The 14,581-nt window shown below is 49.7% G+C and overlaps 7 protein-coding genes across 7 annotated transcripts; 4 read left to right on the top strand and 3 right to left on the bottom strand.

The window, feature by feature from the left end:
• Positions 1-54: 54 nt before the first annotated feature.
• Positions 55-2,973, top strand: ACLA_071020 (chloride channel protein; the record flags this gene model as incomplete). The annotated part of the gene is made up of 7 exons (XM_001275494.1): positions 55-176; positions 233-774; positions 829-932; positions 991-1,143; positions 1,193-1,307; positions 1,355-1,446; positions 1,501-2,973. The coding sequence occupies 7 exons, from the start codon at positions 55-57 to the stop codon at positions 2,971-2,973; spliced, it is 2,601 nt and encodes an 866-aa protein (XP_001275495.1).
• Positions 2,974-3,779: 806 nt separating this feature from the next.
• ACLA_071010 (CTD kinase subunit gamma) lies at positions 3,780-4,573 on the top strand (the record flags this gene model as incomplete). Its single annotated transcript, XM_001275493.1, has 2 exons — positions 3,780-3,935; positions 4,010-4,573. 2 exons carry the CDS (start codon positions 3,780-3,782, stop codon positions 4,571-4,573), a joined length of 720 nt encoding a protein of 239 aa, XP_001275494.1.
• Positions 4,574-5,179: 606 nt separating this feature from the next.
• ACLA_071000 (uncharacterized protein) lies at positions 5,180-6,213 on the top strand (the record flags this gene model as incomplete). Its single annotated transcript, XM_001275492.1, has 2 exons — positions 5,180-5,640; positions 5,694-6,213. The coding sequence occupies 2 exons, from the start codon at positions 5,180-5,182 to the stop codon at positions 6,211-6,213; spliced, it is 981 nt and encodes a 326-aa protein (XP_001275493.1).
• Positions 6,214-6,901: 688 nt separating this feature from the next.
• ACLA_070990 (YagE family protein) lies at positions 6,902-8,559 on the top strand (the record flags this gene model as incomplete). The annotated part of the gene is made up of 2 exons (XM_001275491.1): positions 6,902-8,423; positions 8,483-8,559. 2 exons carry the CDS (start codon positions 6,902-6,904, stop codon positions 8,557-8,559), a joined length of 1,599 nt encoding a protein of 532 aa, XP_001275492.1.
• Positions 8,560-9,196: 637 nt separating this feature from the next.
• ACLA_070980 (uncharacterized protein) lies at positions 9,197-9,982 on the bottom strand (the record flags this gene model as incomplete). Its single annotated transcript, XM_001275490.1, has 2 exons — positions 9,197-9,529; positions 9,602-9,982. The coding sequence occupies 2 exons, from the start codon at positions 9,980-9,982 to the stop codon at positions 9,197-9,199; spliced, it is 714 nt and encodes a 237-aa protein (XP_001275491.1).
• A 684-nt stretch (positions 9,983-10,666) lies between these two features.
• Positions 10,667-11,849, bottom strand: ACLA_070970 (putative mitochondrial phosphate transporter Pic2; the record flags this gene model as incomplete). Its single annotated transcript, XM_001275489.1, has 4 exons — positions 10,667-10,718; positions 10,772-10,895; positions 10,969-11,619; positions 11,759-11,849. The coding sequence occupies 4 exons, from the start codon at positions 11,847-11,849 to the stop codon at positions 10,667-10,669; spliced, it is 918 nt and encodes a 305-aa protein (XP_001275490.1).
• Positions 11,850-12,474: 625 nt separating this feature from the next.
• ACLA_070960 (putative C6 transcription factor) lies at positions 12,475-14,180 on the bottom strand (the record flags this gene model as incomplete). Its single annotated transcript, XM_001275488.1, has 3 exons — positions 12,475-13,293; positions 13,349-14,044; positions 14,121-14,180. 3 exons carry the CDS (start codon positions 14,178-14,180, stop codon positions 12,475-12,477), a joined length of 1,575 nt encoding a protein of 524 aa, XP_001275489.1.
• Between the last annotated feature and the right edge of the window lie 401 nt (positions 14,181-14,581).

Genomic DNA, 14,581 nt, shown 5'->3' with positions numbered 1-14,581 from the left:
CTGAAGCAATGGTATAGCTGCCAGGTTTACACTGATATGCTGGCTTGATCCGTCATGTCAACGATGCGCTCAGGGCTGGGAGCCGGAGCACCATCTTCATCCACACAGCCCTATGATCAAGCCTCGAATTTAGATAGCGACAATGATGAATCGCTGCCTGGGGGGTCGACCGAACCGTGAGTGATTGGAAGAGCACTTATAGTATTCGCAAACTAATGAATACAAATCGCAGTATCTCTTTCAAACGGAAGCAAAAACAACGATCGAAATTTAGTATCTCGCGCCTATTTTCTAATGATGAACACGAATCTCGTTTCGGCAGCATCCCCTTTGGCATATCGGACGCGGGATATGACCGTACCTCAGAAAACAATGCTGCGTCGGGCTCAAGGAGGTCGCGGATTGAAAATGGAAATTTCAACCCGCAAAAAGATGGCGGGTTTCTAGACTGGTACGTGGAAGGTCCGGGGCGACGAGTGGGCTATGACGACCTTACAGCCATTGATTGGATATTCGAATACACCAAAGAGCGACAAAGGAAGCGGTTGCTCTACTCGAGCTCTCCTGGATTATCGGGATACGCCCGCCGGCTTTTGGAGGCCGGCAATGTATGGGTGGTGTTGATCGCGACCGGAATTCTCGTTGGCATCATTGCGGCATGCATTGACATAACGAGCAATTGGCTAGGGGACCTTAAGACAGGGTATTGCAAGAATGGTCCGGGAGGTGGGAGGTTCTATTTGAATCGGGATTTTTGTTGCTGGGGTCATGCTGGTGAGCGCCTTTGCTTCAAACGCTGCTAATCATGTCGCTCACCTGACAAATTAGACATCTCTGAATGCTTGGATTGGACACCATGGAGCAAAGCCTTTGGGCTTCGCTCCTCTGGTGGAGGCTATTCAGTGGAATATCTTGTTTACATCCTTTATTCTGTTAGTGAATGTTTCCAGTGACATGCCGTAATGACAGGTTGCTGACCCACGGCCATAGGTTCTATTCGCTTTCTGCGCCAGCTTTTTGGTAAGGAGCTACGCGATTTATGCGAAGCACAGTGGTATTCCTGAGATCAAGACCGTTCTTGGTGGCTTCGTCATCAGGCACTTTTTGGGACCATGGACACTTGCGGTTAAATCCCTGGGCTTAGTAGGTATTTTCCATGATTTTGGTTTGTTTAAATACTTATTGAGAATAGTGCTTAGCAGTTGCCTCAGGCATGTGGTTAGGTAAAGAAGGCCCTCTTGTGCATGTTGCATGCTGCTGCGCGAATCTGATGATGAAATTCTTCGACAATTTGAATCATAATGAAGGTATGCACTGGCTCCACAGCTCATTGATTATATACTAAACAGAATAGCGAGGAAACGCGAAGTGCTCTCTGCAGCAGCCGCTGCAGGCATCTCCGTTGCTTTCGGGGCACCCATTGGAGGTGTCCTATTCAGCTTGGAGGTACGGTGCATTTTCACTAATTATCAAAGTGCTTAAGTTCACTAACAGTCATAGCAATTGTCATACTACTTTCCAGATAAAACAATGTGGCAGAGTTTTGTCTGTGCAATGGTTGCAGCCGTCACTCTTCAAGCACTCAACCCTTTCCGAACAGGGAATATTGTGCTTTACGAAGTCAAGTATACACGCGGATGGCATCGCTTCGAAATGATCCCCTTCATCCTCCTCGGTATTTTAGGTGGGCTCTATGGGGCGTTCTTAATTCGCTTAAATATGAAAATTGCAAGATGGCGACAGTCGAGAAAATGGTCCCGCCCAATTTTGGAAGTGATGATGGTGGCCCTTCTATCTGCTCTGATTAATTTCCCCAATATCTTTATGAGAGCCCAGAACTCTGAACTTGTCCACTCCCTATTTGCTGAGTGCGGAACGGGCTCTGATGATTTATTTGGCCTGTGCAAGAACGGTGCTGCATCGGCTGGAACGATAGCCCTTCTACTTATGGCTGCGCTTCTTGGCTTTTTCCTGGCCTCGTTTACATTTGGATTGGACATACCTGCCGGTATCATCCTACCTTCTGTTGCAATTGGGGCCTTATATGGCCGTGCACTGGGGACATTGCTCCAGATGTGGCAAAGCGCATATCCAAAAGTCTTTCTCTTCAACAGCTGCGAACCGGATATCCCTTGTGTCACACCTGGAATTTATGCTATTGTTGGTGCTGCTTCAGCCCTTGGCGGTGCTACCCGAATGACAGTATCCATTGTTGTCATCATGTTCGAGCTCACGGGTGCATTGACCTATGTGATTCCTATTATGATTGCTGTTATGCTGTCCAAATGGTGTGGTGATATATTCGGCAAACGCGGTATCTATGAATCTTGGATTCATCTCAAGGAGTATCCATTCCTCGACCACCGTGATGACACTGCTTCACCTGACATGCCCGCCAATAGAGTCATGACCAAGATTGAAGACTTGACCTTGATCGTTGCAAATGGCCATACGATAGATAGCCTTCGCAACCTCCTCATGGTTACCTCATATCGCGGTTTCCCTGTTGTCACTGAATCATCGAATCCTATTCTGCTGGGATACATCTCACGCAATGAACTTTCCTATGCACTGAAATATTCGACATCGCCCACGGGTCGCGACTTGGCGAGCTCTACACAGGTCTTTTTCGCGCATCAGCCATTTGCCGATCCTACTGAAACCCTCGATTTGCGGCCATGGATGGATCAAACTCCTATTACACTCAACAGCGGAATGACTTTTCTGATTGTACGGCGCATGTTCCAGAGACTGGGTCTTCGTTACGTCTTGTTCGCCGATAAAGGTGTCCTTCAAGGCTTACTCACCAAGAAGGATGTCTGGTCTATTATCGATGGTGCAGAATCTCGCAAAGATAGAGGTCTGGACGACGATCCATCCAGACAGAGATATACAGCAGAAGAGGTTGGTCTTCTTGAAAGCGACGACGGGACTAGTCTTGCTAGTTCCTTGGATAGACGTCCTTCGCTTTGATCTCTTGGTTTGAACCTTCAAATATTGCACACATGTACCTTATAGACGCCATTTTTGCTCTCCTGATTATATTGATGCCTTTACGATGTTGTTTTGGATCCTGCTTCCAGTAATTTCTTTGCCATCACTTTGGCTGCACTCGGAGGATGACCGTCTTCGCGGTAGCCTGCACTGGATCTAGGAGTTTAATAGTTCTGTTTCCGATTTACTGTACTCTGACATATTGTCAGTTTTGGCTGGCTTCTTTCTGGTGTGATACCCAAACAATTAAATTACACGTGCCTGTTATCTCTATCCAAATTTAAGATTGTTGTTTCATGGCAAGATGCAGACTGCCTTGCGACTTGGTCGCATGGAGTAATCTGATGCTGGAACTCGGGTCAGCTCATATTGGTGGTCACTGGCCATAGGAATGGGTTGTACGGCATAGTTAAGGCTCATATATACATCGACTATCAACGTCTTTTTCAGTCAATTCACAGGGGAGAAAAAGCGATCGAGACAATCGCTATTCATAAAGATAGCAACCCTTACAAGCCCATAGCCATGCTTCTGGCTTGCGTGCTATAACATTCTGGCATAGTCACAGCCTAGAGAGCCAGGTACAAACCTTTGGTGTTGCTTGGAGAGTTGAGACTATATTCTTAAAGGAGATGCGATAGTCCTCGGAACCCCACATTTTCTGCCGGTCAAATAAACTGACCGCCTGATATCGGAGGCTCTCCGCTGATTTTCCGCTATCACTTATCAGTATCTGGCAAGTGAGCCGTATCACAGGGGTTTGATAGTCGAGTATCGCAACAATGATGGCGGATCCGTTCGAGGTGCGCATGCGCTTTACAGCGCAGCTGCAGCATCTGAATGCCTCTGTCACTTCATCCCAGAAGGCTGCGCATTATGCCCTCAAATATCGGGACATGGACGAGGACCTTCATTCCTGCATCCTCGAACAGCTTGAGAGGGTATGTCTCGCCGTCTCGCCCATCTCAATCATGAACTATGAACTGTTTCATGCTGACTTCTTTCCTCTCCATAGAACAACATGAATAATCGAGCTAATATCATGTACTTTATCGAGCAATTCTGCGAAATGGCCACTAAAGAGAATCACACACCCTACGTTCGCATGATGCAACGGGACATCCTACGCGTTGTGGATGCCGTCGTACCGCCAGATGGATCGGGAGCCGCAAACGTCAAACATGTACGCCGTGTTCTCCAAGGTCTCCAAAACAAAGACATTCTCTCCGCTGAAAGCGTAGCCGAGATTGACGCTGGGCTGAAGGATCGGGAGCCACATGCAGCACATCTAGACTTGGAGGGAGAAGAGGAGGCAGAGGGCGTAACGAAAACGAAAGGTGGAACCCCACGAGGTTCGAGGCCGAGCGGGATGCGCGTGGACAAAAGGCAGATCGAGCAACGAATTGAGGAGGACCGGGAGCGAAATAAACGGCTACGCGAAAGCATGTGGACAGTCAGTGGGGATGACGGAGACGAGCATGGCAAGTTCTGGGATGAAGTCAGTGACATTGGCGAAGACGACTTCCTCGGAGCGCAGGAGGAACTCATGGAGCGCAATCAGATGGTCAGCGCTCAATGAGCGACAGACGCATGGAATTCATGGGACTGGCCATTGTCTGGTATCATTCACTGTTGCATTTCTATGGGGTTTGGGGTCGGGTGTTTTGGAGTTCGTCGTATATAAATTCTACTAATTGAAAATGGGGGGGTCTTTTGTCACGGACATGAATATTTAGAGGCGATGCGACATACATCACTGGAGAAGGATACGCATCATAACTCTGACTACTACACGAAGTTTTTCTCCAGTACAATTCCTTCTTAGCACCTTATTATTGTACGCCCTCTATCCTTGAACTACTCCACTCCATACTATCTCTCACATCAACATCGAATCCTTGGCAATGCAAGTCCCGCCTTCGGATAAAAGTCGCACCGGCTCATTTTATCAAATCGAATTTCTCTAGAAGCCGATCTGCGCTTCGTTTATCAAACGCAGAAGAGATTGTTTGAGACATATCAATCGATTAAAATACACTGTCGGAGGCCCCTGTACTATATGTTCTCTCAGCTCGTCATAGCAGCAAAAAGTCTATTCTCACGAGACGACATTGACGAAGCCAAAATCGACAGCCGCAAAACACCCAATACAACATCCATAAGAGCACTTGACAAGGGATCAAAAATGGTGACAGCTACGAGACGAAGAAATCTCGAAGCGCCTTCGACGCCTTCGGTTGACAGTGAGAGTGCGTCGACTATCACAAGCGGCAAGCGCAAGCCCGAATCGACCCGTTCTGGAAAACCCGAAACACAGCGCAACAAGAGAAGAAAGAGAAGCAATCTGGCGGAAAGTGAAGAGATGGAGGGAGACTCGTCGGTTGAAGCATCTGAAGCTTTGGATGTGTCTATTTCACAGCAGGAAGAGGAGACAGCAACCGCAGCCAAGAAAAATCATTTCAGATTTGACAGCGAGGAGCCTGAAGTGCCGCCGCGGTTAGATATGGATGTGCCAAAGCCTCAGCAGGAGGATCGAGACGTTGAGGATAGTAGCGATGATGACGAAGCTCCCGAGACCGTTGATAATTCAGCACAGCTGTCGAAGTTCAAGCTGGAAGCCAAAAAGCAAGAAAGAGCCAAACAAATGTCAGTTCTCCGTCCGCTATTGATACATACAGATTCTAATCCAGAACTTACAGTGAGGAGCAACGGAAAAAGGAGAAGAGAAAACAGCTGGACGAGCTTCGAAAATCTCAAGCAAAGAACAAGGAGATGTTGAACGCTAAGACCAAATCTGCAGCCGGTACTGCCGATGACATGCTATCAGAGAGTACGGAAACTCTTCGAGGCTCTACAACCCAAGATGCTCGCCGATCGGCCCTTCCAGCTCTCTTGCCAGATGATATTCTCAACGCGGCTCCTGTTACAAGACTCCCAACACCTCCAGCAGAGGAATACGCAACCTCGCACAAGAAGCCCAACAAATTAAGATTCCTCGAGGCGACGGAGAAGCGTCCGAAGGATGTCAAACTGGGCGATGTCACGATCCGCGTGCTCGATGAGAGTGTCTCTCACAAGGCGAAGACGTCTTTGCCACCGAAATCGTCGAAAACTGGACGAAACGCCAAACAGAACTGGCTCAACAGGGCTCGCAGTACCGCAAATATCAATGGCTTGAGAAGAACCACAGGTGGCTCCTCAGGATTTGTGCGCAGATAAGAACCTACTGTTTCATCCATTCTGCAGTTCACCCCGGCAGGTGTTCATGGCGTTTTTAGTACAGCATAAGGCTGAAATACAATCGGCGGAATATAGTCTCTTTGCGCTCTCGCATCATCTACTGTTCATTGCCCTGACCCAGCTATGGCTATGGCTATACTCCTTAGAAAGGCCGAGCTAGTGCCGAGTCCTAGACAGGATCTACGGTAGAGGTCAGTGTTTGGAAATCGACAACTACGGATATTCAACGGTGAATGGTTCATCTATCCAGGAGGATCGATTGTCGATGATTGTTGTACAGACTGGTCAGGGATCCCTGTTGTCCAGTGTTGCACGCCGAAAAGGAATCAGAGCTTAATTTCATTTGTACATATATCAAAAAGAGTATGATAGCTATAGCATTGGATACTTGCATAGAAAATAAAATAAGGACAATAATTTCTCGAGTTTTGTGAGAGGCATTAACCAAGCCACACATTGCCTCCTGATGAGAGCGTTTGGCGGGCGCACGTGCAAAAGCTTCGAGCGTTCTGTGATCCCGCCTTGTTAGACTCTTAGACTCTGGCTTTGCATCTCTGCGGGCAGCCCACAGCGGCCCTTCTTTATTTTTTTTTTCTCTCTATTTTAGACATTGATCTGTCTCGACAGGGCAGATGCCATTCAATTGTTCTCCATTACTTGGATCAGGATGAGTTCCACAGCTGAAACTACTCCGTTGCTCCCTCAGCATCAACAGCACTCAGCATCCTCTAATACGTCACAACGAGGAAGCCGTCCACCGCGGACAGTGACATTCAACCCACTGGCCACGGTCAGTACATACCATGACGCTGCCGCTGCAGATCCAACGTTTAGGCCTTTGAATTCCGGAGCTTCTTCAGTTCCCAATGCTCAATCCAGTCAATCGAGACCGACCGGCCTTTCTGCCCTGAATAGCAAGCTCCGTCGCCGCAATAGCCATGGAGCACCCTACAGCACCGCGCTCCCCTCAATGCCACCGGCCCCCAAAGTCGGACCCCAGCGAACGACGAAGAATGCGCAGAAGCTGAAACTGCTTCCTGATCCCATCACAGCCGCCGAGGAGGACATTACCGACGACGAATTCCCGCGAGATGTGTATTCTCAGATCACTCGAATCAAGGAACCCACCGCCAGAGTCCACGCGGCCAAGCTAGGCAAAGCAGACAGAGAACGGTTACCGCGAGTAACAGCATATTGTACGGCGAATTCATACAGACTCGACGGGGTTCTCAAGTTTCTCAAAGCACGGTCCAAGACTCGCGGGGCGAATCCGAAGCTCTACGATGAATGCGTCTACTCTCCGTATGATTATTCATACGAGGACAAACAAAAGGGGAACAGGACATTATCAGGCACTACGCTAGGTCTTCACAATATTTCGAGCCCTGATAGGCCACCTGGAGAGCGCAGGTATTCGGACAGTGCGGTTGAGGTAGCCGATAATACAAACACCCGAAGAGAAGACCTAATCGACTTGCAAGAATCGGAATCGCAACAGCACCACGATGCCCAGACGGACGGTTCAGTGGCAGTATCGCAGACCGATGAGACTCCAGACTTCGACACCACTATCCACACACCAGAGGTCTTCCTTTTTGACTATGGCACAGTCGTCATATGGGGCATGACACCCGCAGAAGAATCGCGCTTCCTTTCCGATGTATCTAAGTTCGCAAATTCCGTCCTGAGTCCGGAGGATACACAGGTGGAGAATTTCAACTTCTACTACGCTCGCGAGTACCAGGCGCGGATATACAACGACTTCATCTCATTACGTGACCCTCGAAACCATATGATCAAAATCGCCATCTCACATGCCCTATCACAATCGGTGAAGACATCTCTCTTTGAAGATCTCGTTTCGGAAACGATTTCCAATACCGCGCCACTACCTGCTCAGATTGCCCAGACGGGCAGTGTGAATCTCACACGGCAACAAATTAACATGCAGATCGGAGAACTGTTCATTCTGCGAATCAACATCCATCTCCAAGGCTCTGTTCTTGACAGCCCGGAGCTGATGTGGGCCGAGCCGCAACTCGAGCCGGTCTACCAAGCTGTGAGGAGCTATCTCGAGATGGACCAACGTGTTAGTCTGTTGACGGAGCGACTGGACGTCATTGCCGATCTCCTGGCAGTCTTGAAAGATCAGCTAACTCACCGCCATGGTGAGTACCTCGAATGGATCGGTAAGTCCCTTGCATTGACCTGTCGTGTTTGTTCCTGTTTGCCTAATTGTGCTGCGCAGTCATCGTTCTCATCGCAGCAGAAATTCTTGTTGCTGCCATCAACATCGTGGTCGACTTGTATGCTGGAGTCGAATAAATCGTCTAATCCATGATGTCTGTGGCCTGTGGCCTGATGCCTACCATCTGCCTTCTAATTTCATTCATATCCCACAAATCTGTGAGATAGTCAGCGGAACACGTACTGAACATGCAGACCGACACTATAAACAGTCATTCCAAGCATCTGCCCTCTTTTGCATATCTCTTTACACAGTCTTCATCATTTCAGTTCCAGCTCACGTCCTGCATCACACGTCATTTGTCCTATGTGTTTCGATACGGGAGTTCAGGGTCTTCATGCAGGTGATGTTGCATCATCAACGCTAGAACCAGGATAACATTCATTGTATGTATCACTATCATTACTAAGAGGATCGGGTCGCCTGCCACCACGTCAGGCTGTTAATATCATAAACATGTCCACTGGGACAGTCTTTTGAATCTTTTACTACCTCCAGATTTGTAAGTAAGCAAGAGGACTACTCGTGATCACTATCGCCTTAGGTGAATATATGAATATAGTGATGTAGAGAATGTTCCCATTGTAAACCCTCAACGGGAACAGCTGCATGAGATGATAGTTGACAAGATAGAGGGAGTAGTAAACACACATTGAAGAATTAAATTTAGAGAGAAGAAAATAATGAACAGGTGGAATAAAGCAAGTATCATCCTCAGCTTTCCCCAATTGGCACCTTGGTATCCACATCCATCGGCGTCGTCGAAAGATCCTTCGCCGACTCTACAGGCCCCGACTCGGGGACCTGGCTGCCACGCTCGCTGACAGCATGACTGCTCTCCCCTTCGTGTATGGCGCCGTTGCTGCCTGTCCGAATCCGGAACGTGGAGGTCATCTCCTCTTGTGTGGGAGCCGGAGCGAGCCGCGGCAGAGCCGCAGCATCACCGGCATCGCCTTCGGGCGGGTTGCTCGTCGACGGTTCATCATCCATTCCGTCACCGATATTCGACTTCCGCGAGCGCTTCACGCGGAGTGGCCGTTCTTGAGGCTGGTCATCTAGTGTATCAGCAAAAAGACAATGGGAAAAAGAAAAGTGCTAAGAAGGGGAACCCTAACTCACCGTCGGCGGCTGTTCATCCGAGCTCCCCTCTGTCTCATCCTCGACATACGCCGCGCCCGTTCCACCAGATAACCCATTCAGCATCGCCGCGTTGGTCATGGCGGCCGTGGCGCGAGCGCGCAGCTCCGGGTTCACGCCCGCCTGCGCCTCCTCGGCCATGCCCGTGACCTTGGCCAGGCGCTCGAGCAGGATGCAGGACTCCAGGCGCATCTTCTGGATATACTGCCAGCCGCGACGGTTGCGCATGCGCATCATCTCATTCTCGGCTTCAATTTCGTTGAGGCGTTTCTTGAGCGCGATGCATTTGCGCTTGTAGGCGCCCTCGACGCTGGGAGGGTTGGATGAGGGTAGTGATGTGGATGGTTTGGTGGATGCGTCCATTGTGATTGTTTCTCCCTTCTTTCCTTTTTTCTATGCCTTTTAAGTCTCGTTCTTGTTCTGGGGGGAGGGTCAACCAGCGGGTTGGATTTTAATGGGTTGGTTCGGTAGATGTTGAAGTGAGGACGAAGTCAGTAAATGGTGATAGGATGTTGGAGAGATTCGTAGAGAGACGGTGCACGTCGATCTCAATAGCTATCGTTGCTTGATCGGATTGCTATCGTTGGCCTTGGGAATGGTCGAAGCTGAACAGGAACAAAGAGAAGCCGATCTTCTGATCTTGAGATGCGAAAGTCGGGTTGATCCCTTCCGCAATATGCTGCCGGAAAGAACCGCCACGAGCTCGGAGAACAATCGGTCAATATCAAACTCGGTGTCGAGCAAGTCTATATATAGTTATAACCGATAGAAGAGATGAAAATTGATAGAAGATCCGCCTCAATCCGAGATATCATCGTTGAGGGAGCGGCGCCGGGGATGGAGGATTCACGGCAGTTATTCTGCCAGGTGGTTATCAAGGGCGGTGTAACTCTGTACGCACATTGCCAGATACATAAAGGTACGACTGGAACAAGCCGATGATTTCCATATTCTTCGTCTATTCAGAAGTATATTGGACTACAAACATGCAATAGGTACAGCAAACGCCAAACAACTCATCACGAAAAATGCCCAGTCCAAATGCAATTAGTGTCCACCCGTTGTTGGAAGTCCCAAAAAGAGCTTGAAGGAGTCGTAACTATTCGCCAGAACATCAGCAAGACATCAAGCATAGGGAGGCGCACAACTTACATCAACCATTGGAATCCAGTCAGTGTACCGAGCATTACGATACGGACTGGCAGGCCATTCCACAGGCCTGAGAACCCGATTTTTCCATAGATCCGCGACACGGCTGCCATCGCCGATTCACCAGCTGCACAAAGCTGTCAGCAATCAAGCACTTTCCCTCTTTTTCAAAGTCGACTCGACAGATCTTCAAAACTCACCATTGCGATCGGCGTTGAGCTTGCTAACCATGACATCGGCCGGATGACTAACAATAGCACAGAAGACCCCAGCAATATAACCTCCCAGGAAACTCACGCCGGTCTGCTGCAGGGTGCCGAAGCTCTCCTTGGGCTTGCCCAGCGTGCGGTAGATCATGTTCACGCTCTCTTCAAAGGTCGCGAACTTGGTCATGGTGTAGGGGATCTGACGTGCCCACAATGGGTACAGGCCCTTGTACAGACCCGCGAACCCTTCCTTCGCGACGATCTTGCTCCAGCCCTCGCGCAAGCTGTGCGCGTACGGTGGCAGCGTCGTCTGCATGCGCACCTTGATCGCCTCGAACGGGCAGAGAGCCATGTCCGCGAAGAACTCGGCCGACGCGCTGGCGCCCAGGAATACCACGGTGCGGTTCATGTTGGGGAACATGTGGTCCCCGTACAGGTATTTGAAGTACTCATAGAGACCGTACTTGCCGGCACCCTGGAACGAGTACCCGATGAATGTAGGCGACCAGCCGAAGAATACCCCGCGCAGTCCTTCCTTGGAGAAGATCTGGCGCCAGGCGGAGAGGTTGGAGGTGTAGATACGAGGGTCAACCTGGCGACGGCATTTAACGAGATCAAGGGGTGTGACTGATGTGTGTGTAGGCCCTGGATAGATTGCGTGAGAGGGAGTTTTATGGGTTATGACCTTCGATAGGCCACTTACCACATGCTGCAGAGAGCAAGAAACCCAGCATTAGCATCGCTCGAACATGGACGACAGCGCCAATTTTGCAGTATCACTTACCGACGATTCCGCCCAAAGTACAGCTCCAGAAATACTTTGCTGAATTAGGCTCGATCTTGCCGAATGGGAGTTGTCGCTCTTTCGTGGCCATTGCGTCCTCACAATATAAACAGCACGATGGTTTCTCAAGTACTCTATGCAAAGGAGAGGAGATGGGAGACGCTCAAGGGATCAATAGAGGGGAGAGGAATCTAATCGCTAGAAAACACGCAGAGTGGAGAGAATGTACAATGCAGCAAACTTTCGGCTTTGATAGAAAACCGCTGTATATAAGCGAGACAGGCCGAATGTCGTCACAGTCCGACATATCTTCCGCAGCAAATGGAATCCTCCATCGGTCTTTGTGAACGGCTAGCCCGGCATGTTGGCTACGGGTGAAGTGGGCGAACGTGGCAGAGCGAGGTTCATTCCATCACTGGGAATCATACTCTGCAGTCCGTGACCATAGCCTTGATAATATTAATATACGAATTATACCACTACTGTAGCCTCTAGATAGGTGTACCTGAACTGCAGTGGCTGTTTACTTCTCTACTGAACCCAATAATAACGATGTGGAAAGGAGGCCAGGAACTGGTAATGACGTCATTGGAGCCGCTCATTGCCGTTCGTCTGAATTGGAGGCTAAAGGCAGAACAGAATACAGCCTAGAGTAGGTATATTTACTATAGTACTAGGTACAAAGTAAAATGACAGATATACAGGAGGAGAAGAACTTATGGGAAGCTTTGTCGTAACCCTACTGCAGTGAAGTCACGAAGCCATGTACATTCCCCCTCATTATGCACAGCTGTAAGATCATGAGCATCACCCTCTTTCGCGAGTATCAATGCCATCTTGATACCAAGCGTGGACCCAACTCGGGCTAGCACAGTCCGAACTTGGTGGCTTTGCTCAGGCGTCGCCAAGCCACAGGACAGAATGTACCACAAGGGCCACACCATGCTTAATCCCTGGAACGCACGGATGGGCAACTTCCCCTCCGATGGAGCTGGGATTGCGTTCCCCAGCGCATCAACATATCCGAAGCCAAACGGGATACTCCGACAAACATCTGTGATCATTTCCTGGATCACCCCGAGAATCTTCGGTTCCTCCTGCAGAAGTTCGGCATCCACCCCGCTGTCGCCGACGGCCGATGCAACGGCTTGGTGAAGCCCGAGTATCACTTTTTGCAAAACGATACGGACGGCGCGGTAGTAGTTCCAGATAATTGCCTTGGTCAGCTGTTGGTAGGTCATGAATGATGTGTGGTCCTGTGAGTAAACGATGAGAGGGAGCCAGTGCTCTGGTAGATTCTGATTCCACCCAGCGAGCTCCATATCCACTACCTTGGCGTGCTCAATACATGAGAGGATCCGGCTCACTCGACCAGGCTCATTCGAGGTCTGCAAGGAAGAGCTCTCGAGGAAAACTTCCTTGACTTCCGACGCAATCAGCATCAGTTGGTGGATTGGGTCCGAGCTGTCTAACAGTCCAGAAATCCAGTCAGTTTTGAAGCGTGGCTTGTCGCCCAAAACCAGAAACTCTGTATGCTGGGGGACGTAGGTTAGTCTCTCGCCACCATCAAGTACAAAGAAGAGTCCTTACTGTATGCGCATAGGCAAAGTTGAACAAATCCCGACCCTGCGCATGTCCAAATTGATTCACTCCGCGCAGCTTCATCAGAACCTCCAAACCCACAGTGTGCGAGCTGGAGAGCCCATTGCGCTCCCCTGTGATATCCTCGAAAATGGAAAGCAAAACCACCGCAGCAAAAGTCTCATCCCGGACCGCCTGTGCCCGCGAAGTCAGCGCTTGCCGCAGCCGCTGGATCGCCATCCCATAGAGATGCCGCGCCTTCACGAGCAGCGAGCGTTCCTGAATCTCATTGCTCAGCGTGACCAGAGCCGTCGCATCGACCGCCAGCCGCAGCGACGCCGACGCGGAACACCCTGCCTCCCCAATGTCCCGACACAGAGCATACAGCGCGGGCAGGAACCCCAAAGGACCTCGCAATTCGCCATCGTCATCGGAGGAAGTATACTGGTCGAAAAAGTAGCAAATCGACCGCTCTTCCCATGTGGCATCGGCAATGCGTCGGGTCAACAGCAGGGTCGGCTTCTGGTCTTTGTCCTCAGCCGCACAGATAGACGTATCGCGGGCAGGCGGACTCTTGGGCTTCTTTTTCTTCATCAGACGCTGTACTTTCTGCGTCTCATCTCTGAAGATGGTGTCTGGCCGATAGCCCGGACACGGTTGGCCGTAGACGATGCAGTTGCGGCATTCCGGCGATGCCTCATCGCACTGTATATCCTCTTAGTTCAACCTGAGTCGAAGAGCAAACCAAACAGAGCGAAAAGAAAATAAACTGAGTACTTACGCGAATTTTTCTCTTGAGGCACAGATAGCAGCCTGTACTCGGTCTCCCTCCATATACCATATTTACATCACTTGTAGAGCTACACACGTTTGTGAGATGGTCGATCCTTAGCAACAAGCGCGAGCGGGCGCAAAGGAAGATATAATCCTTGCTGTCTGCTTCTATAAAGTGACTTTTAAGCTTGAAACATCGACGGCTTGAATTCGTCTGCCTGCCGCCTGGACATATTGCTCAGTCCGTTTGCCCGGAGAGGTATGAGACTCGAGTGTTCCTCCCAATATTTCACTTGGAGCAGAGCTCTGCACAAGTTTAGAACAAAGGGATATCAAGGAACAATGCTATCTGGTACAAATTTCGTCTAGTAAGTGACTCTGATAGGAATCTGGTTGTTTTCGCTTTTTTTCATGGATTATCCTAGGATGGATCGGTGGCAGCTGTCCGCTGACAGGAAAATGGTATCC

The sequence above is a fragment of the Aspergillus clavatus genome, genomic scaffold, assembly GCF_000002715.2.
Source record: "Aspergillus clavatus NRRL 1 1099423829791 genomic scaffold, whole genome shotgun sequence".
Lineage (NCBI taxonomy): Eukaryota > Fungi > Ascomycota > Eurotiomycetes > Eurotiales > Aspergillaceae > Aspergillus > Aspergillus clavatus.
The sequence above is the reverse complement of the archived record's forward strand: the minus strand, read 5'-3'. Positions and strand labels throughout refer to the sequence as shown.